The following is a 21,680-nucleotide window of genomic DNA, read 5'->3' on the forward strand; positions in this document are numbered from 1 at the left end:
GAGAAAACCAGCATGAATAATTCAATTTAGAACCACAAACTTGTGCATAAAGAACTAGGATACATTAAAATTTTTAAGAAGTTGATTTTATGCTACAAATCTTTTGTCTTTAACCATGCAATGAAATTTTTTTTTATAAATTGTATTTTTCTCCTTATCTACTCTGCAGGTTTATTCCTTCTTTGCAACTGAGACGGTGAGTCAAATTTGCATTAGTTTGTTTTGTATGTTTGTGATAATCGATTTATTAATAATCATCATCATCATCATCATCATCATCATCATCATCATCATCATCATCATCATCATCATCATCATCATCATCATCATCATCATTATTGTTATAATTATTATTATTATTATTATTATTATTATCATCATCATCATCATCATCATCATCATCATCATCATCATCATCATCATCATCATCATCATCATCATCATCATCATCATCATGATAGTAGTAATAATAATAATGATTATTATGATGATGATGATGATGATGATGATGGTGATGATAATAATAATAATAATGATAAAATGATAATAATGATGATGATAGTTGTAATAATAATAAGAAGAAGAATGATGACGATGATGATGATGGTAATGATAATTTAATAAAAGAGAAAACACTAAAGACTTTTTCCTGCAAATCATGCAGATACAGTTTCCTTCATTCATTATTAATTCATACGTAATTCATTCATACATTCAATTCCTGTTATATGTTTACGTTTTTTTTTTTACAGCCCCAAGGCCTCGACAGGACAGTAAATCCCCGACTGTACACAATACTACAGCGTATTCGAGACAATCTAATCTTCCAGTATGAACCTGTACAGGCAACCTTCTCAGACCCTAACCAAGTGGCTGTAAGGCTTTCAAATTATTCTGTGCTTTATACGAGTTCATCACAGATTATTATTTTGTTGGGTTTTGGGGGTTTTTTCACTTTTATATCGACCTTGGTAATTGTGCTTCAGAATGCTTCATTTATTGAACCTCAACAGACTATACATGACCAATTGATGAACACGGCGTTCATAAAATCAAATTTTTGAGTTTATTGAATACAACAAGTTTGCCAATTTTCCTTATATTTACGGAATTCGGTATGCTATAAAACCTCGATATATTTTCCAATTCTTGCCAAACAGAAAATATTAGGCTTATAATGTCATTTGACTGGAGTTGAGCACCCATAAAGGGGTTCGTCTATGTGTTTGTGTCAGAGTTCCACCCATAAAGGGGTTAGTCTATGTGTTTGTGTCAGAGTTCCACCCATAAAGGGGTTAGTCTATGTATTTGTGTCAGAGTTCCACCCAGAAAGGGGTTAGTCTATGTGTTTGTGTCAGAGTTCCACCCATAAAGGGGTTAGTCTATGTGTTTGTGCCAGAGTTCCACCCAGAAAGGGGTTAGTCTATGTGTTTGTGTCAGAGTTCCACCCAGAAAGGGGTTAGTCTATGTGTTTGTGTCAGAGTTCCACCCAGAAAGGGGTTAGTCTATGTGTTTGTGTCAGAGTTCCACCCAGAAAGGGGTTAGTCTATGTGTTTGTGTCAGAGTTCCACCCAGAAAGGGGTTAGTCTATGTGTTTGTGTCAGAGTTCCACCCAGAAAGGGGTTAGTCTATGTATTTGTGTCAGAGTTCCACCATAAAGGGGTTAGTCTATGTGTTTGTGTCAGAGTTCCACCCATAAAGGGGTTAGTCTATGTATTTGTGTCAGAGTTCCACCCAGAAAGGGGTTCGTCTATGTGTTTGTGTCAGAGTTCCACCCAGAAAGGGGTTAGTCTATGTGTTTGTGTCAGAGTTCCACCCATAAAGGGGTTAGTCTATGTGTTTGTGCCAGAGTTCCACCCAGAAAGGGGCTAGTCTATGTGTTTGTGTCAGAGTTCCACCCAGAAAGGGGTTAGTCTATGTGTTTGTGTCAGAGTTCCACCCAGAAAGGGGTTAGTCTATGTGTTTGTGTCAGAGTTCCACCCAGAAAGGGGTTAGTCTATGTGTTTGTGTCAGAGTTCCACCCAGAAAGGGGTTAGTCTATGTGTTTGTGTCAGAGTTCCACCCAGAAAGGGGTTAGTCTATGTGTTTGTGTCAGAGTTCCACCCAGAAAGGGGTTAGTCTATGTGTTTGTGTCAGAGTTCCACCCAGAAAGGGGTTAGTCTATGTGTTTGTGTCAGAGTTCCACCCAGAAAGGGGTTAGTCTATGTATTTGTGTCAGAGTTCCACCCAGAAAGGGGTTAGTCTATGTGTTTGTGTCAGAGTTCCACCCATAAAGGGGTTAGTCTATGTGTTTGTGCCAGAGTTCCACCCAGAAAGGGGTTAGTCTATGTGTTTGTGTCAGAGTTCCACCCAGAAAGGGGTTAGTCTATGTGTTTGTGTCAGAGTTCCACCCAGAAAGGGGTTAGTCTATGTATTTGTGTCAGAGTTCCACCCAGAAAGGGGTTAGTCTATGTGTTTGTGTCAGAGTTCCACCCAGAAAGGGGTTAGTCTATGTGTTTGTGTCAGAGTTCCACCCAGAAAGGGGTTAGTCTATGTGTTTGTGCCAGAGTTCCACCCATAAAGGGGTTAGTCTATGTGTTTGTGTCAGAGTTCCACCCAGAAAGGGGTTAGTCTATGTGTTTGTGTCAGAGTTCCACCCAGAAAGGGGTTAGTCTATGTGTTTGTGTCAGAGTTCCACCCAGAAAGGGGTTAGTCTATGTGTTTGTGTCAGAGTTCCACCCAGAAAGGGGTTAGTCTATGTATTTGTGTCAGAGTTCCACCCAGAAAGGGGTTAGTCTATGTGTTTGTGTCAGAGTTCCACCCAGAAAGGGGTTAGTCTATGTGTTTGTGTCAGAGTTCCACCCAGAAAGGGGTTAGTCTATGTATTTGTGTCAGAGTTCCACCCAGAAAGGGGTTAGTCTATGTGTTTGTGTCAGAGTTCCACCCAGAAAGGGGTTAGTCTATGTATTTGTGTCAGAGTTCCACCCATAAAGGGGTTAGTCTATGTATTTGTGTCAGAGTTCCACCCAGAAAGGGGTTAGTCTATGTGTTTGTGTCAGAGTTCCACCCAGAAAGGGGTTAGTCTATGTGTTTTGTGTCAGAGTTCAGTAAATTTTATCCTCATGAATTGGGAAACCTGATAAAATATGAGTTAAAAGATTAAAAATTAAAGCTGCCTTTGAGGGGATTCAATTTTCTTTATTAAACTTCCTTTCTTCTTTGGTCCTTCAGAGCCTTTATTTTTGGGCCCATGGAGCCAGAATTTATGCCAGTCTGTATAATGTGAAATGGACAAGAGCATTGCATGCTACCCTTTGGATTAGATACTAGTAGTCTATCGCAAAGTACTTTCTGCCAGATCTAAGAGACCCAGCTACTAAGGTTGTGATGAATCCCGGGTCTACTAATTACAATATTTGAAAAGAACAAAAATCTAACAAATTCTAGCGTGTTCATAATAATTTTGTAAAAACACCATTAAAGAGTCTTCGCTACAGTACTCATTTGATAGAAATCAAATATCACCATGAAACATTGAAGAAAACACTATGTACAACATGTTGATCTTCTCGATGGAATATCAAACGCCAATCTTGTGACCCTCTGCTCTGGTTGCGGCTACTTTGGTATTACTCACTCATCTGTCATAATTAGTCTTTGTCATCCATCCATTTATTGATGGACACATTGGTATTGGTATTGGACAAGCTATTACTCAACCTCTCATGATATAAAAGTATATACGAGTCCATACTCCGCTCCACCTCTCCCCAACTTCTATACCTACTCATATTCTATGACTGATTTCAGAGCAAGATTCCAGCTGCTCATATGTCACCTGTTGTTAGTCTTCAACACGCCACAAATCTTTATGGATTGGCTGAAAGGGTGGTGGCCACAGAATCTTTGTAAGTACCAATAAAACATGTTTTTCCCCATTTTGTATTTTCACATTAAAAAAAAAAGATAACCAAAAAAAAACTTGAGCTTTTATATAGAACAATATCCACAAAACTTGCTCAAAGCGCTTTGCAAAGAGTCAGTGACCGACAACAACACATAACATGTTGAACGAGACATGATGCCTGTTAGGCAACAATACTTTTTTTCCCCGACAGAGTCAATGCTGTTAACGACAGTTACTCCTTTTACACCTGATTACAGTGAGTGAATGTGAGTAAAATGCCTTTTCCAAGGACTCAACTATGCAGGACCTTCTGATCCGAAAGTGAGTGTCAAACCACAAAACCACATAGCCACACATTTAGCTACCACAAGACCACATAGCCACACATTTAGCTACCACAAGACCACGTAGCCACACATTTAGCTACCCCATTGCCACACATTTAGCTACCACAAGACCATGTAGCCACACATTTAGCTACCACAAGACCACATAGCCACACATTTAGCTACCACAAGACCACGTAGCCACACATTTAGCTACCACAAGACCACGTAGCCACACATTTAGCTACCACAAGACCATGTAGCCACACATTTAGCTACACATTTAGCTACTACAAGACCACATAGCCACACATTTAGCTACCACAAGACCACATAGCCACACATTTAGCTACCACAAGACCACGTAGCCACACATTTAGCTACCACAAGACCACGTAGCCACACATTTAGCTACCACAAGACCTCATAGCCACACATTTAGCTACCGAGCTTTTCCACTGATGCAACTATTATCACTAATTATTTTCAGGTTGATAACTTTGCATTTAAGACATTATTCAGGCACCCTTTGTTAGAGATGTAACATTTGTCCTTTATATCTATATCTGTATATTACATTGTAGATATTCACAAAGCTTTTGATATGAGATATGCCTGAAATGAAATGAAAAAGTTTTAATTCCGTTTATTCATCAACTTGGGGAAATTTGTTTAGAGGGCCTATTATTTGAATGGAAGATTTAAAAAGCCCAGGCATGAGCTGCAGATCAGCATTTCAAAGTGAGCTGGAGTAAGGTAACCAGCAAAAGGCTACTGGCATAGTGGTTGGTGTCGAACTTGGCATTACATTTGATTCATCAAGAATCAAATCTTAGCGTCAATGTCGGGGAGGTCCTTCTTCAGAGCCATTGGACCCATGGAGCCGAGGTTTATTCCGCTTTCTATAACATGAAACGGACAATAGCAATTGCTTGCTTTCCTTTGGATAGGACGCTGTCTATCGCAAAGTACTTTCCACCAAATCTAACACTCAGCTACCCATTTACTTCTGGGTGGACAGGGGGGTCAGGAAAAAAATCTCAACTGCACCCAGGATTGATCTTGGTCCCTTTGTGCATGAAGCGAGTGCTCTACCAACTGAGCTATTGCTGTTACTTGTTAAAAACAGTTTTGTCTGTCAGTCATAATCAGATAAAGTGATGGTTGATTGGTTTCAATTTGATAAATTCTACTTAAAACAAAAATGAATCTATCTACTTTTTTCCAGAATGTTCCTGTCCAACCAATTAGAATCTTTACATTCCTATCTGGAGGAACTCATTCCATTCAACAAAAAAACATTCCTAGCACAATTCTATTCTCAAGTAAGTATTCACTTGTCTGTGTGTGCTGCTAGCTTTGTAGCAAAGATCTGAAAAAGTGTGCATGCTATTGGCTTTAAATGATTTGTTAAAAAATGAAAATGAATAGAGTGACTAATTTGCTCTGTTGGGGGGGGGGGGGGGGGGGGGGCGGGGATGGATAGGGTCTAGAGACTACATTCATTTTTCTCAGAAAACCATTTAAATCAAATTTATGGAGAAATATTATGGGTTGTTGACAATATGATTAATTATAGTGAAACCCAAAACAGTCATTTTGTATTTTTGTAATCAATCCCACCATGCACAGCTCTGTCAACATTGTTTGTTTTTTAAACTTGATTCTCTGTTTTCTTCTCCTTATTCTCAGACTGTATCAATGGCTTCCCAAATCCGTAAACCTGTTTACGGCAAGGTGTCAAGGTCTTGTGTCAATTACGATTTTGTTCTCCAGCAAATGGCCACTGTTAAATGGGACATCAAGGATATCATGTCACAGCACAATTCTTACGTGGACACCTTATTGATGGTAAATATTATGGGAAGAGAAATTATTACTATTATTATTATTATTATTATTATTATTATTATTATTATTATTATTATTATTATTATTATTATTATTATTATTATTATTATTATATGATTTTTATTGTTATTAATTATTATTATTATTATTATTATTATTATTATTATTATTATTATTATTATTATTATTATTATTATTATTATTATTATTATTATTATTATTATTATTATTATTATTTTTATTATTATTATTGCTATTATTATTATTGTTATTATTATTATTATTATTATTATTATTATTATTATTATTATTATTATTATTATTATTATTATTATTATTATTATTATTATTGTTGTTGTTATTGTTATTATCATCATCATAATCATCACCATCATCATTATCCTCATCATCATAGAACAATCATTTTCCAAAACCCCACACCTGTTTCCCATATATCTTCTCTCATTTGTTCTGATAATTTATTTTTTTTCGTTATTTACCGATTTCAGAGTTTCAAGGAGTTTCACCACAAGCTTCAGGAAGTTGACAAAAGAATTCCTCTGTCCAAGCCTGTGTTAGACTTGATATGGCAGCAATGTGTCAGACAAGCCAATATCACCTTTGTCGAAGGGTAAGCCAGAGCTGTAGCAAACCAATGACCTAGTGGTTAAGTTGTTTGTCTTTAAATAGAGTAATCTCCCTCTACTCCGGATGAAGACTAATGGAAGTGGTTTCTTTACTTTGCAAAAGCCAATATTTTATGATTAATTGTTTTCATTCTTGTTGGTTTTTTTGGGGGGATTTTCTTTTGGGTTTTTTTTTTATTACTCTACTAAGAGTTACCCTGAGTCATTCAATGATTTTTTTAAAATTTTGAACTGCATGGTGTTCTTTATTGAAAGGTTTAATTCCAATCAGATTGTGGCTTAAATACATGGGGGTGAAACAGTGAATGCGTAGGCCATTACATGATCATCCAGAGGACCCGCTCTCGCTGAGAGAGATAAAAAAAAAAAAAAAATTGAGTTGTTGTATAACGCAATATCCACTAAACGTGCTCAAAGCACTTTACAAGGGGTCCCTAGTCAACAGCAACACTTAGCATGTAGGGCAATAAATAATGCCTATTAGGCGAAAATACAATTTTTTTTCAGTCAGAGACAACGCTGTTAACAGCCAGGTACTCATTTTACACCTGAGTATTGTGAGAATGTGAGTAAAGAGCCTTTTCCAAGAACTCAACTATGCGCTGCTCAGAGAGGGACTCGAATCCAGGACCTTCCGATCCAAAGGCGGGTGTCATACCACATGGTCAAGAAATAAACTCTCTTGTTCACTTTGTGTTGCTTCACTGTGTCTGGTACCAGGGTTAACTTTACCGTGACTTAAAACAGACCTTAGAGAAAAATATCTCAACCAGATTGAGAAAGGGAATTCTTTTTGTGATTAGTTCTCACAATCATTAAGTTTTGAAACCTTTCAATCTCTATCTGTGCTTTCAGTTATGCTTTGCCCAAAAAGTGTAGCACGGAGGGGCGGGCCCTGATGCAGCTGGACTTCCAGCAATTTTTGACGAACCTTGATATGGTGGTGGAGTTGAGGTAAGATAGAAAGGACAAACCTTGATATAGTGGTGGAGTTGAGGTAAGATAGAAAGGACAAACCTTGATCTGGTGGTGGAGTTGAGGTAAGATAGAAAGGACAAACCTTGATCTGGTGGTGGAGTTAGGAAAGTAGAAAGGACAAACCTTGATCTGGTGGGGAGTTGAGGTAAGATAGAAAGGACAAACCTTGATCTGGTGGTGGAGTTGAGGTAAGATAGAAAGGACAAACCTTGATCTGGTGGTGGAGTTGAGGTAAGATAGAAAGGACAAACCTTGATCTGGTGGTGGAGTTGAGGTAAGATAGAAAGGACAAACCTTGATCTGGTGGTGGAGTTGAGGTAAGATAGAAAGGACAAACCTTGATCTGGTGGTGGAGTTGAGGTAAGATAGAAAGGGCTGGACTTTCAGGTGGTGGAGTTAAGGTAAGATAGAAAAGGTTGGACTTTCAGGTGGTGGAATTGAGGTAAGATAGAAAGGGCTGGACTTTCAGGTGGTGGAGTTGAGGTAAGATAGAAAGGGCTGGACTTTCAGGTGGTTTCTGAATGCTGACTTTGTTTTGTCTTTTTTTTTTTTTTTTTGGTCTATTTTTTTCTCTCTTTTTACTTTTGTTTTGTTCTTAAAGATGAATGTGTCTGATTTTAAGTTATGCCTTTGTTGCCTCATATTTACAAGGGATTCCCAGTGGTAGAGCACCCATGTAACAAAGTCAAGAGACAGGTTTAGATCATGAGTGTAATAGATTTTTTTTAAATATTGGAATTGACATTGAGCTTTTATATAGTGCAATATCCACTAAATGTGCTCAAAGCGCTTTACAAGGGGTTCCTGACCAACAGTAACACGTAACATATAGAACGAGAAGTGACGTCTGTTAGGCGATAATACAATTTTTTTTTTCCACCATTGACAACACTGTTAACGACCAGGTACTCATTTTACACCTGAGTACAGTAAGAGAATGTGAGAAAAGAGCCTTTTCCAAGGACTCAACTATGCGCCAAGCGAGTGTCATACCACATAGCCGCACATTTTGTGTGACCCTCCTGTCCATCCATACGTTTTTGGGTAGGTGGGTCTGTTAGATCTGGTTGAAAGTAGTTTGTAATGTATTTGTGTCCTATCAAAAGGGCAGTGAGTAATTGATTCTGTCTGCCTCAGAAATTATGATGAGGACAATTTTTGAAAATATATTTTCAAGCATTATCCATGGAACAACTTTGAAAACAGCTGCCTTGCATGCAGTCACTGATCAGCAAAACACACCCATAAGATGTTTTAAAAAACAAAAAAAAACACCCCAAATAAACAAGAATGAAGCATTCAGTTTTATCCAGAAATACACATGATGTAAGTGCTTGGGGTTTTCATTAAAGAGACAAGGAATAAGACATGAAACATGAACATGAGATAAGATGTTGTCATTATTTGGCAAATAAATAAACAAATATTTAGGTCACAGGAAAACAAATGCACTCTTGTAAGGAAATATGAATTAAAATGAGATATTGTTCATGGATTATTTTATGAAGCAAGACATGTTAAATGGATAGCAAATGAAATTATTTTATTTATAATTTGTTTTGATTTCAATGATTTTCATGTCCTCATGTCTAGACCTGTCCCTGAGAGGGAGTACGTCGAGTCGTACATCAAAGCCTATTACTTGCCTGAGTCTCAGCTAGAAACCTGGATCATTGAGCACAAGGTAAGATTTTCTGGGTTTTTTTTGTCTTTATCTTGCGAAGAGAATTGAAGGTTGTCCCGATGACTCAGTTGGTAGAGCACTTGCTTCACACACAATGGGACTGAGATTGATCTCGGATGAAGTCGAGATTTTTTCTCTGACCAACCACCTGTCCACCCAGCAGTGATTGGGTAGCTGGGTCTGCTAGATCTGGTGGAAAGTACTTTATACATTTCAATAGACTAGTGTCTGATCCAAAAGGTGGTTACTGCACCTTTACTGCTTTAGAAACGTATAAATCATCCTATCCAAAGGGTAGTAAGCAATTATTTTTTTTAAAGATTATTTCTGAACCAATCCATTCTTTGAATCCATTCAGTCTATGATTTTATCTCAATATTTAAACTTTTCAAATGTGTTTGATAAACTTGCTAACTTGAGCATTTATAAAGCACAATGTTTACTAAACGTGCTCAAAAATATGCTTTTACAAAGGGTCCCAAGCCAACAGCAACACGAAGTATAAAGGACAAGACACGGCTCCTGTTAGGCAATATTACTTTTTTTTTCCAACAGAGACAATGCTGTTAATGGCCAGGTACTCATTTTACATCTGAGTGTGATGAGATAATGCGAGTAAAGGGCCTTTACCAAGAACTCAATTATGCTTATGAAAACTTATAAAATCATTGGTTTCACATAATTGTGATTGGGTTGTGCTTGTTTTGGCCCCAAGATTTGGAATGAACTACCACGTGGTGTGAGTGCAAGTCTTTGCCAGCCTTTAAAAAGAATCTCAAGACACATCTTTACTGTATTTGCTTTTATTGATGCTATGAACGCTTGATTTGGCTATAAATTGATTGTATTGTACGTTCTATTATATTTTATTTTTTGTTTGTTTGTTTATAATTTACATTGTAAAGTGCCCAGAGCTTGTTTTTTTTTTAGCCGAGAATGAGCGCTGTATAAATGTGTCTTATTATTGTTATTATTATTATTATTATTATTATTATTATTATTATTATTATTATTATTATTATTATTATTATTATTATTATTATATTATTATTATTATTAATTGTTGTGTCTCCATTCTGTTCCTTTTTTTCCCCAGGAATATTCCAATAAGCAATTACTGGCTCTAATAAGCTGTGCCGATCACCTGAGTCGAAAGACAAGACAACGATTATCTGGCCTTGTTGAGGATTTGGATCGAGGGAGGAGATGATCGTGCAATAGACCACAGAAAAGTTTGTGAAAATGGATGTCGAGCGTTATTTATTTATTTTGTGATCAGTTATTGTTCCCCAGAATTTTAAAATTTAAATACATTTTTTTTCCCCCTTTTATAAATGGAAACCACAGGGTGGAAAATAGTGATTTTTTTTTCTTTGAGTTAAAAAAACAAACACTTCTTTTTCCTTTGACTCAAACTTTTTCTTTATGTACATCACCCACTTAACGTGCTCAAAGTTCTTTACAAAGGTTTCCACGTTAACAGTAACACTTAACATGTTGGACAATGATGCATGATGCCTGTAAGGTACTATTACAATTTATTTTTTATAGAGACAACACTGTTATCAGCCCGGTACTCATTTTACTTCTGAGTGTGGTGAGAGAATGTGAGAAAGTCCAAGGACTCAAATTTGTTTAGGTTGCCAATGTTTCTGATATTTACAGAATTCAGTAATACTGCATACTGTAAGTTATTAGCCCTCAGTATATTTTCCAATCATCTGCTAAATGAAAAGAAGTGCAAAATGTCTTTTTACTGGAGTTTTTATCTCAGAAAGGAACGGACAACGGACAATGTATTTGTGTAGAAAAAAATACTGAACAATGTATTTAAGTTAAAAAATCTTCTGTAAAATTTTGCCTCCTGAATTGACAACTCGATTTGTGCTCCAACAGGAGCTAGACATGGCATTGGTGGTGGAAAGGATAAGAATAAGCTTATAGATATATGGCATTGGTGGTGGAAGGGATAAGAATAAGCTTATAGATATATGGCATTGGTGATGGAAGGGATAAGAATAAGCTTATAGATATGGCATTGGTGGTGGAAAGGATAAGAATAAGCTTATAGATATGGCATTGGTGGTGGAAAGGATAAGAATAAGCTTATAGATATGGCATTGGTGGTGGAAAGGATAAGAATAAGCTTATAGATATGGCATTGGTGGTGGAAAGGATAAGAATAAGCTTATAGATATGGCATTGGTGATGGAAGGGATAAGAATAAGCTTAATGATATGGCATTGGTGGTGGAAGGGATAAGAATAAGCTTATAGATATGGCATTGGTGATGGAAGGGATAAGAAATAAGTTATATAGATATGGCATTGGTGGTGGAAAGGGAAAGAATAAGCTTAATGATATGGCATTGGTGGTGGAAAGGAAAAGAATAAGCTTATAGATATGGCATTGGTGATGGAAGGGATAAGAATAAGCTTATAGATATATGGCATTGGTGATGGAAGGGATAAGAATAAGCTTATAGATATGGCATTGGTGGTGGAAAGGATAAGAATAAGCTTATAGATATGGCATTGGTGGTGGAAAGTGATAGTTATAGAAATGAAGGAATAGCTTATGATATGGCATTGGTGGTGGAAAGGATAAGAATAAGCTTATAGATATGGCATTGGTGATGGAAGGGATAAGAATAAGCTTAATGATATGGCATTGGTGGTGGAAGGGATAAGAATAAGCTTATAGATATGGCATTGGTGATGGAAGGGATAAGAATAAGCTTATAGATATGGCATTGGTGATGGAAGGGATAAGAATAAGCTTATAGATATGGCATTGGTGGTGGAAGGGATAAGAATAAGCTTGTAGATATGGCATTGGTGGTGGAAGGGATAAGAATAAGCTTATAGATATGGCATTGGTGGTGGAAAGGATAAGAATAAGCTTATAGATATAGTATTGGTGGTGGAAAGGATAAGAATAAGCTTATAGATATGGCATTGGTGATGGAAGGGATAAGAATAAGCTTATAGATATGGCATTGGTGGTGGAAAGGATAAGAATAAGCTTATAGATATATGGCATTGGTGTGGAAGGATAAGAACAAGCTTATAGATATGGCATTCGTGGTGGAAAGGATAAGAATAAGCTTATAGATATATGGCATTGGTGGTGGAAAGGATAAGAATAAGCTTAGAGATATATGGCATTGGTGATGGAAAGGATAAGAATAAGCTTATAGATATATGGCATTGGTGGTGGAAAGGATAAGAATAAGCTTATAGATATGGCATTGGTGATGGAAGGGATAAGAATAAGCTTATAGATATGGCATTGGTGGTGGAAAGGATAAGAATAAGCTTATAGATATATGGCATTGGTGATGGAAGGGATAAGAACAAGCTTATAGATATGGCATTCGTGGTGGAAAGGATAAGAATAAGCTTATAGATATATGGCATTGGTGGTGGAAAGGATAAGAATAAGCTTAGAGATATATGGCATTGGTGATGGAAAGGATAAGAATAAGCTTATAGATATATGGCATTGGTGGTGGAAAGGATAAGAATAAGCTTATAGATATGGCATTGGTGATGGAAAGGATAAGAATAAGCTTATAGATATATGGCATTGGTGGTGGAAAGGATAAGAATAAGCTTATAGATATGGCATTGGTGATGGAAAGGATAAGAATAAGCTTATAGATATATGGCATTGGTGGTGGAAAGGATAAGAATAAGCTTATAGATATGGCATTGGTGGTGGAAAGGATAAGAATAAGCTTAGAGATATGTGTACAATTTGAGATTTTATAACCTCCATGTCCGTCTCCAGAGGCTAATATTTATTTCTTCACATTCAGCATTTTATGTACATCAGGCCTGTAAATCTTCCGTCTATTATCGGATTTCCGACAGTACGATTTTGCTCTATAAGTGCTAAAAAAAAGAAAATAAAAGATAATAGTAAAAATAAAATTCGTAACGCCAAAGAATAGAACCAATAAAAAATAAAATAAAAGACTTTTATTTCGTTCCTCGAAAAAATTAGATTTTATTCCGTTTCAAATGCCGACTTAAAAAAAAACAAACCAAAAACCTTTTTATTTGTCGCATCAAAGACAAAACATGCCGTCTATCAGTTAGCTATAATATTATCATGCCACCTTCACGCTCCGCTAGACGTTTATGTATCCACTGCTTGACTAATGTGCCACAGCCAGCGAGAGAGAGGTCGCGAAGTTCGAGTGAGTCGTCTTCACACACATACACACACACACCTAGTCAGTAAATAATGCACACACAGAAGTGTGTCGAACTGGACCGGAAGGTTTCTCTCTATTTTGCTACCAACACACATGCATATCTCCGGTTTTTATTTCTCAGTCTCTATATTTCTTTGGTTCAGTCCCGATGTGAACCGGAAAAAAAATAATGCGAAATAATTATTTTTCTTCGAAATATATATTCTTCTTCGAAAGCTCTCACACCACCGCACCACCTCCTCTTCTCTCTTTCTTCTTCTTCTTCTTCTCTTCTTCTCTTCTTCTCTTCTTCTCTCTTCTTCTTCTTCTTCTTCTTCTTCTTCTTCTTCTTTCTTCTTCTTCTCTTCTTCTTCTTCTTCTTCTTCTCTTCTTCTCTTCTTCTTCTTCTTCTTCTTCTTCTTCTTCTCTCTTCTTCTTCTTCTTCTTCTTCTTCTTCTTCTTCTTCTTTTCTTCTTCTTCTTCTTCTTCTCTCTTCTTCTTCTCTTCTCTTCTTCTTCTTCTTCTTCTTCTTCTTCTTCTTCTTCTTCTTCTTCTTCTTCTTCTTCTTCTTCTTCTTCTCTTCTTCTTCTTCTTCTTCTTCTTCTTCTTCTTCTTCTTCTTCTTCTTCTTCTTCTTCTTCTTCTTCTTCTTCTTCTTCTTCTTCTTCTTCTCTTCTTCTTCTTCTTCTCTTCTTCTTCTTCTTCTTCTCTTCTTCTTCTTCCTTCTTCTTCTTCTTCTTCTTCTTCTTCTCTTCTTCTTCTCTTCTTCTTCTTCTTCTTCTTCTTCTTCTTCTTCTTCTATAAGAATTAATCCAAATAAACGAAAGAATCAGCGTAAACATTTAACACAAACAGGAACGAAGATATGCAAATTCGCGTGTCAAGCACTACTAGAAGTCTAGATACACATCCTTCAAAAGGGTAGGAATTGTTCTCTTCCTTTCATTTTACAACTAACTCAGACCTGGGACCTCAAATAATTGGGATTTTTTTTTTGATACCATAAAATAAGGACCTCGTTATAAATAAGTAGGGGAAAGTGACATGATTTGACTAGTCAATTGACGTGTCATATCTGTGTTTTGTCCATATTTTTGTCCTGTTGTGTCTATTTTCGCGTGTTCAAAAAGTTCTGACAATTTTTTCACCAACCATTTACAGGCCTGGTACATGTTACATGGAACAGGTCATTGTTTATGAATCATTTGTGGTTATAAATTTTTTTTGGGAGGGGGTCAAAATCCAATATAAAGTATGTCTGATCCTATCTCAAAGCTTATTATACGTTCAGAATGATATTCTAGGAAAATGATGTTGTTCACATCAATTTGTTTTTAATTCATTTGGGGTCAGGGGTCAGGAATCCAGCGGGTGGAAAGGGAAATATTGTTTGTTTGTTTTGGGTTTTTTTTTGGTTTGTTTTTTTTTTTTTTACATTTTCTGCTATCTTCATGGATGTTAAAAATAAAATGAAATGAAAAAACTAAGAAAGGAAAGTATATAACATTAGATCAATGCATTATATAAGGTGTGATCTGCAGACTCGGATAAAAAATGTGAAGATGTTTTCTATTTTGGTGTGCTCTGACAAAACACGTTTTTAAACGTTTGTCCAGAAAACTCATTTGTCAAATATCAATCGATTGAAATGACCCAAAAACTCTCAAGCATGGGACCTCATGGAAGTCCCAGGTTTGAGTAATTGACAAGGTTAAGGTCATTTCAATCGATTGATATTTGAAGGACGAGTTTCTGGCCAAACTTTAAAAAACGTGGGGGTTTTTTGTTTGTTTTTAGAGTACGTCCATTTTGTCAATCTTTTCTTCTTTCTTGAAATTTTTCTTTTTTTAAATTGCTTACCTGGATTGATTTCCTGTTTTTTGGGGGGGGATTTTTTTTTTTTTTTTTTTTTTTTTGGAGGGGGGGGGGGGGGGTCTTTTAAAAATATATTTATTTGTTTATCTATTGATTGATATTTTTGTTCACACATTTGTTGATTTATTTTGTTTATTATTCTTTCATTCATTTATTTGCTTTATAAGCTTATTTATTTATTTATTTGATAAATTGGTTTTTGTTCTTTGTTCTTGTTTTTCAGTCAACATTGATTTGATATGGACCAATTTTCTACTATTTTTTATCGTACACTTTTCCTGTGATAATAGAATTTTCATTATTTAGAGAAAATAAGGACAAAGAGGCAAAAGTCTTACCTCCCTTTTTTTTTTAACTCCTGTTGACTTCTGTCTGAAACCGTCAAGGTGATGCTGAAATTGTCTAGGTGATGCTGAAATCGTCTAGTTGATGCTGAAATCGTCTAGTTGATGATGACATCGTCTAGGTGATGCTGAAATCGTCTAGGTGATGATGAAATCGTCTAGTTGATGATGAAATCGTCTAGTTGATGCTGAAATCGTCTAGGTGATGATGAAATCATCTAGTTGATGCTGAAATCGTCTAGGTGATGATGAAATCGTCTAGGTGATGATGAAATCGTCTAGTTGATGATGCAATCGTCTAGGTGATGATGAAATCGTCTAGTTGATGCTGAAATCGTCTAGGTGATGATGATATCGTCTAGTTGATGATGAAATCGTCTAGTTGATGCTGAAATCGTCTAGGTGATGATGAAATCGTCTAGTTGATGATGAAATCGTCTAGGTGATGATGAAATCGTCTAGGTGATGATGAAATCGTCTAGTTGATGATGAAATCGTCTAGGTGATGATGAAATCGTCTAGTTGATGATGAAATCGTCTAGTTGATGATTAAATCGTCTAGGTGATGATGAAATCGTCTAGTTGATGATGAAATCGTCTAGTTGATGATGAAATCGTCTAGTTGATGATGAAATCGTCTAGTTGATGATGAAATCGTCTAGTTGATGCTGAAATCGTCTAGGTGATGATGAAATCGTCTAGTTGATGCTGAAATCGTCTAGGTGATGATGAAATCGTCTAGTTGATGCTGAAATCGTCTAGGTGATGATGAAATCGTCTAGGTGATGATGAAATCGTCTTGGTGATGATATATTATGTTTTCGAATATAAGCACAGCATTTATATTTAGCACACCTACTATTGTATGGTTTATTGACCTTGAAAGTCAACATTTGAGAAAGCAAATCTTCATTTCATATATTTTATTTATTTGAATGTGTATTGAAATGAAGGAATTGATAGTGACTATATTTGAGTTTTATTTATTTCTGTATACAAGAAAGAGAGAGAGAGAGGGAGAGAGAGGTGAACATATTGATTTTAAACATGACATAATTTGTTATAATGATATTCTAGGCAGTGCTGTATTGGAAATAATATAATCAGACATGTCCTATGGTTACGTGTCGTGTGTGTGTGTGTGTTTGAGTGAGTGTCTGTTTGTGTGTATATCCAGAGTGTTTAGATTGTATGGTTAAAAGTCATGCAGGCCAAAGTAATCTATGTATTTATGAAATTTCCCAATTTTGCTGCGTTGCCCAAAAATGTTTCATATCAATCTGTGTCAAAGTGATTTTTGATTTGGCTGTGCATGTTTGTTTTTGTTTTTTTCTGTTTTGTGCATCATTGTGGTGTGTAGGTCTTACAAACTTGAGAACTTAGAGATAGGAATGGCCACTGAAAAAGTTCTTTGAGCACTTAAGAAGGTATTTTGAACCAACAACAGTTTTAACTGTAGGATGAGACATGACACTTTTGCTGGGCTATTACAGTATTTTTTTCAACAGAGACCATTCTGTAACCGGCCAGGTACTCATTTTACAACTGAGTACATTGAGAGAATGTGAGTAAAGAGTCATTTCTAAGGACTCAACTTTGCACCACACACAGCAGGACTCGAATCTAGGACCTGCAGGTATAAGAAGGTGAGTGTCGTACCACTAGAAAACAAATAAATATTTTATTCCATTATCAAGATACTTTATAAAAAGATAACAATTGTGTTGGTGTTTACCATGGAAACCTCACCTCACCTCATCACAATTGTGTTGGTGTTTACCATGGAAACCTCACCTCATCTCATCACAATTGTGTTGGTGTTTGCCATGGATACCTCATCTCATCACAATTGTGTTGGTGTTTACCATGGAAACCTCACCTCACCTCATCACAATTGTGTTGATGTTTACCATGGAAACCTCACCTCATCTCATCACAATTGTGTTGGTGTTTACCATGGAAACCTCATCTCATCACAATTGTGTTGGTGTTTACCATGGAAACCTCACCTCACCTCATCACAATTGTGTTGGTGTTTACCATGGAAACCTCATCTCATCACAATTGTGTTGGTGTTTACCATGGAAACCTCATCTCATCACAATTGTGTTGGTGTTTACCATGGAAAGCTCACCTCATCTCAGCACAATTGTGTTGGTGTTTACCATGGAAACCTCACCTCACCTCATCACAATTGTGTTGGTGTTTACCATGGAAACCTCACCTCATCTCATCACAATTGTGTTGGTGTTTACCATGGAAACCTCACCTCATCACATCACAATTGTGTTGGTGTTTACCATGGAAACCTCACCTCATCACATCACAATTGTGTTGGTGTTTACCATGGAAACCTCACCTCATCTCATCACAATTGTGTTGGTGTTTACCATGGAAACCTCACCTCATCACATCACAATTGTGTTGGTGTTTACCATGGAAACCTCACCTCATCACATCACAATTGTGTTGGTGTTTACCATGGAAACCTCATCTCATCACAATTGTGTTGGTGTTTACCATGGAAACCTCATCTCATCACAATTGTGTTGGTGTTTACCATGGAAAGCTCACCTCATCTCAGCACAATTGTGTTGGTGTTTACCATGGAAACCTCACCTCACCTCATCACAATTGTGTTGGTGTTTACCATGGAAACCTCACCTCATCTCATCACAATTGTGTTGGTGTTTACCATGGAAACCTCACCTCATCACATCACAATTGTGTTGGTGTTTACCATGGAAACCTCACCTCATCACATCACAATTGTGTTGGTGTTTACCATGGAAACCTCACCTCATCTCATCACAATTGTGTTGGTGTTTACCATGGAAACCTCACCTCATCACATCACAATTGTGTTGGTGTTTACCATGGAAACCTCACCTCATCACATCACAATTGTGTTGGTGTTTACCATGGAAACCTCACCTCATCACATCACAATTGTGTTGGTGTTTACCATGGAAACCTGACCTCATCACATCACAATTGTGTTGGTGTTTACCATGGAAACCTCACCTCACATCATTCTCCTGACTAAATTGGTCGTAACTTGACCTTTTGTATAGCACAATATCCACTAAACATGCTCAAAGCGCTTTATAAAGGGTCCCTGGCCAACAGCAAACTTAACATGTAGGACGTGACATGACGTCTGTTAGGCGATATTACAATTTTGTTTGGACAGAGACAACACTAAACGGCCAGGTACTCATTTTACACCCGAGTATGGTGAGAGAATATGAGTAAAGAGCCTTTTCCAAGGACATGGGAGATGACTCCATCCACATCTGTCCTCAGCTTTCCTCATGAGAGTTGGGCTGTCCATCCTACCATAGATAAATACACTATAAGGAGGAGAAGGTGCCTTATCCTTTTGGAATGAGATGGTAGACACTCAGTACCCCAAACTACTAAACACAATCCTTGAGGCTTAGGGACATTTCTAGCCTTGGAGGGGGGGGGGGGGGGATCTCTTGACCTCCAACCCCCCATGGTGTGCAGGAGGTCCGTCACTTTCTGCGTCTTCTATCCCCCTGTATCTGTTTTCCAATTTAAAAAAAAAAATTGTCTTTGCCCTGGAATGGGATTGCTAGGTCTTGTCTTGGCCCTGGCTGGAGTCCTTGACTGTGCGGGAAACAGTAATATGTATACTCGTAGTTTGAGTTTTGGGAGATGGCATTTTTGGCTTGTAAATCATTTCTCTGTTATACACTGTATAATTTTTTGTTCTACACATATATGATTTGTAAAGATTTGAGTGTGTTCCTCTGAGTGGGGACCTGTGCTTGGGCCAGGGTGAGACATGTAGGTGATCTCAAACTAAGTACAATGACAGTGTGCTCTTGGAATCTCCATCTGTTTCCTATTTGAACCAATTACCCTTTGTCTTACCTTTTCTCGGGTGCTTTAATTGTAATTCTAGAACTTTTTACTATCCCATTTTCTTCCTTTTTACTGGCCCTGATATGACCTTTATGTGTTGCAAGCGCTGTAAAATCCTTAAAAACAAAAACAATATTTCCAGCCAGTTTGTGTAATGTGATCTTTGTGATGTGGTGTGTTGTTATGTGGTGTGTTGTGAAGAGAGGTTATTTGTAATATCGTGTAAGAAATCACGAGAATTTCTATCTCATTTTTGTTGTTGATAAATATATTTTGTTTTAAAAGCAAAATTCAAATCATTCCAGTAGTAATACCATTAGTTTTACTCATGATTTTTCGTTTTCCATACAGATCTGTCATTTGACATATTGTTGTTATTTGTTTGTTGGTATCTTCTTGTTTTTTGTTGTTGTTTTCTTTTAATATGTTTACTATGTGATTTGTTCAGATTGTACATTGGTAAATAATTGTCAATAGTGTATGACAACATTGTGATGTATTGTGAAAGAACAATAAAGGAAAAATATAAAACTGTACGAGAATAGCTATTTTGTGGGATTCATTTCATTAGACTTATTAATAAATCACACATTTACAACAGATCTTTTTGATATGTAGCAATTTGCTACTTAGTTAATAGGAATGTGAATTACAAAATTCAAAGGTAATAGCTCTTCTTTCAAAATCAACCGGCAAGCGCCATCTTTATTCTTTATTATATTTTGCACAAATATACCAAGGGACGTAACTACAAAAATATGACAGCAAAGGTTAAAAAGTAGAAGGAAGTCTCTCTCTCTCTCTCTCTCTCTCTCTCTCTGGGTGGTGTTCCTGGCCTCCCATAGTGGGCAGGGTGGCACTTACTGTCTTCTATCCTCTTATATTTGTTTTTCAATTTGCTTTATCTTGGAATGAGATTACTTGGTTTTGCCCTGGCCTTGGTCGTAGTGCTTGGCTGGGAGGGAAACAGTCAAATGCATAATTATTGTCTTGGGAGGATATTTTTTTCCTTGTAAATCATCTCTCTGTTATGTACTGTTATATTTATTTTGAATGTATTCTTCTTAGTGGGATCTTGTGCTGTTGTCTGGGTGAGACAAATTTAGGTAATCTCAAACTAAGTACATTGATGGGGTGCTCTTGGAATTTACATCTGTTCCCTATTTGAACCAACCACTCCCCTTTGTCTTATTTTTTCCTCAAGTCCTTTTAATTGTACATCTAGAATCTTTTTACTATCCAATTTTCTTCCTTTTTACTGGCGCTGATATGACCTAAATGTGTTGTAAGTGCCGTAAAACCCTTAAAATCATAAACATCTCTCTCTCTCTCTCTCTCTCTCTCTCTCTCTCTCTCTCTCTCTCTCTCTCGTTTTCAATAATGTACTTGTTTTTTTTTCTTTGCTGGTTGAAGAAGAATTTTGAGCCGAAACGTTCTGTGTTTGGTATTTTGTTATTTTTAACAATTAATTTTTGTTTATCACTGTTTCCAATCCACAGCTTCGTATCCCATCAGGCCCATAGCGTCATAGTCAGTGGTGCAAAATGACATGGCAATCAAGACTAACATCTAGTTAATTATAATAGAACTATTGTAATAGGAACAATGCATGAAAATAAAACTTATTTCCTATTTTTCATCATTTTTTATTTCAATTTTTAAAGCACCCTTGTTTTTATTTCTTTATTCTGTATTTATTTATTTTTTTGTATTAAAGAAAAAATTTATTCACAACACTCCATTTTAAATGTATTTCATCTCACATACTATCTTCCATATCAAATCACAAAATCCATTATCATAGACCTGATTGCAATCTACCCAGATGTCGATTTCCATTGACAAAAAATATTATATTGCTTCCTTGTATTTGAATGGAGGTGTTCATTCATCTTTTTATTTAGCGTCAGATATTGCTTCATTGTATTTTAATGGAGGTGTTCATTCATCTTTTTATTTAGCGTCAGATATTGCTTCATTGTATTTTAATGGAGGTGT

At 36.5% G+C, this 21,680-nt stretch overlaps 1 protein-coding gene across 2 annotated transcripts in view; it reads left to right on the forward strand.

Annotated features, from left to right (window-relative positions):
- Positions 1–21,423, forward strand: part of LOC144978127 (syndetin-like) — a 45,146-nt gene extending 23,723 nt beyond the window's left edge. The window contains exons 18-27 of one of the 2 annotated variants that reach the window (XM_078923774.1): positions 170–196; positions 753–875; positions 3,790–3,887; positions 5,441–5,537; positions 5,905–6,063; positions 6,573–6,694; positions 7,566–7,664; positions 9,282–9,372; positions 10,469–10,604; positions 21,182–21,423. In XM_078923774.1, coding sequence (XP_078779900.1) covers positions 170–196; positions 753–875; positions 3,790–3,887; positions 5,441–5,537; positions 5,905–6,063; positions 6,573–6,694; positions 7,566–7,664; positions 9,282–9,372; positions 10,469–10,582 — 930 coding nt within the window. In that variant the 3' untranslated portion in view covers positions 10,583–10,604; positions 21,182–21,423. Of the gene's footprint in view, positions 1–169; positions 197–752; positions 876–3,789; positions 3,888–5,440; positions 5,538–5,904; positions 6,064–6,572; positions 6,695–7,565; positions 7,665–9,281; positions 9,373–10,468; positions 13,399–21,181 lie in introns of those variants that run through there. The other variant, XM_078923773.1, reaches the window with a different exon arrangement.
- The last annotated feature ends 257 nt before the right edge of the window (positions 21,424–21,680 follow it).

This window comes from Berghia stephanieae, chromosome 8 (assembly GCF_034508935.2).
Source record: "Berghia stephanieae isolate SIO BIC M18660-M18661 chromosome 8, UCSD_Bste_1.3, whole genome shotgun sequence".
NCBI classification, from domain to species: Eukaryota; Metazoa; Mollusca; class Gastropoda; order Nudibranchia; family Aeolidiidae; genus Berghia; species Berghia stephanieae.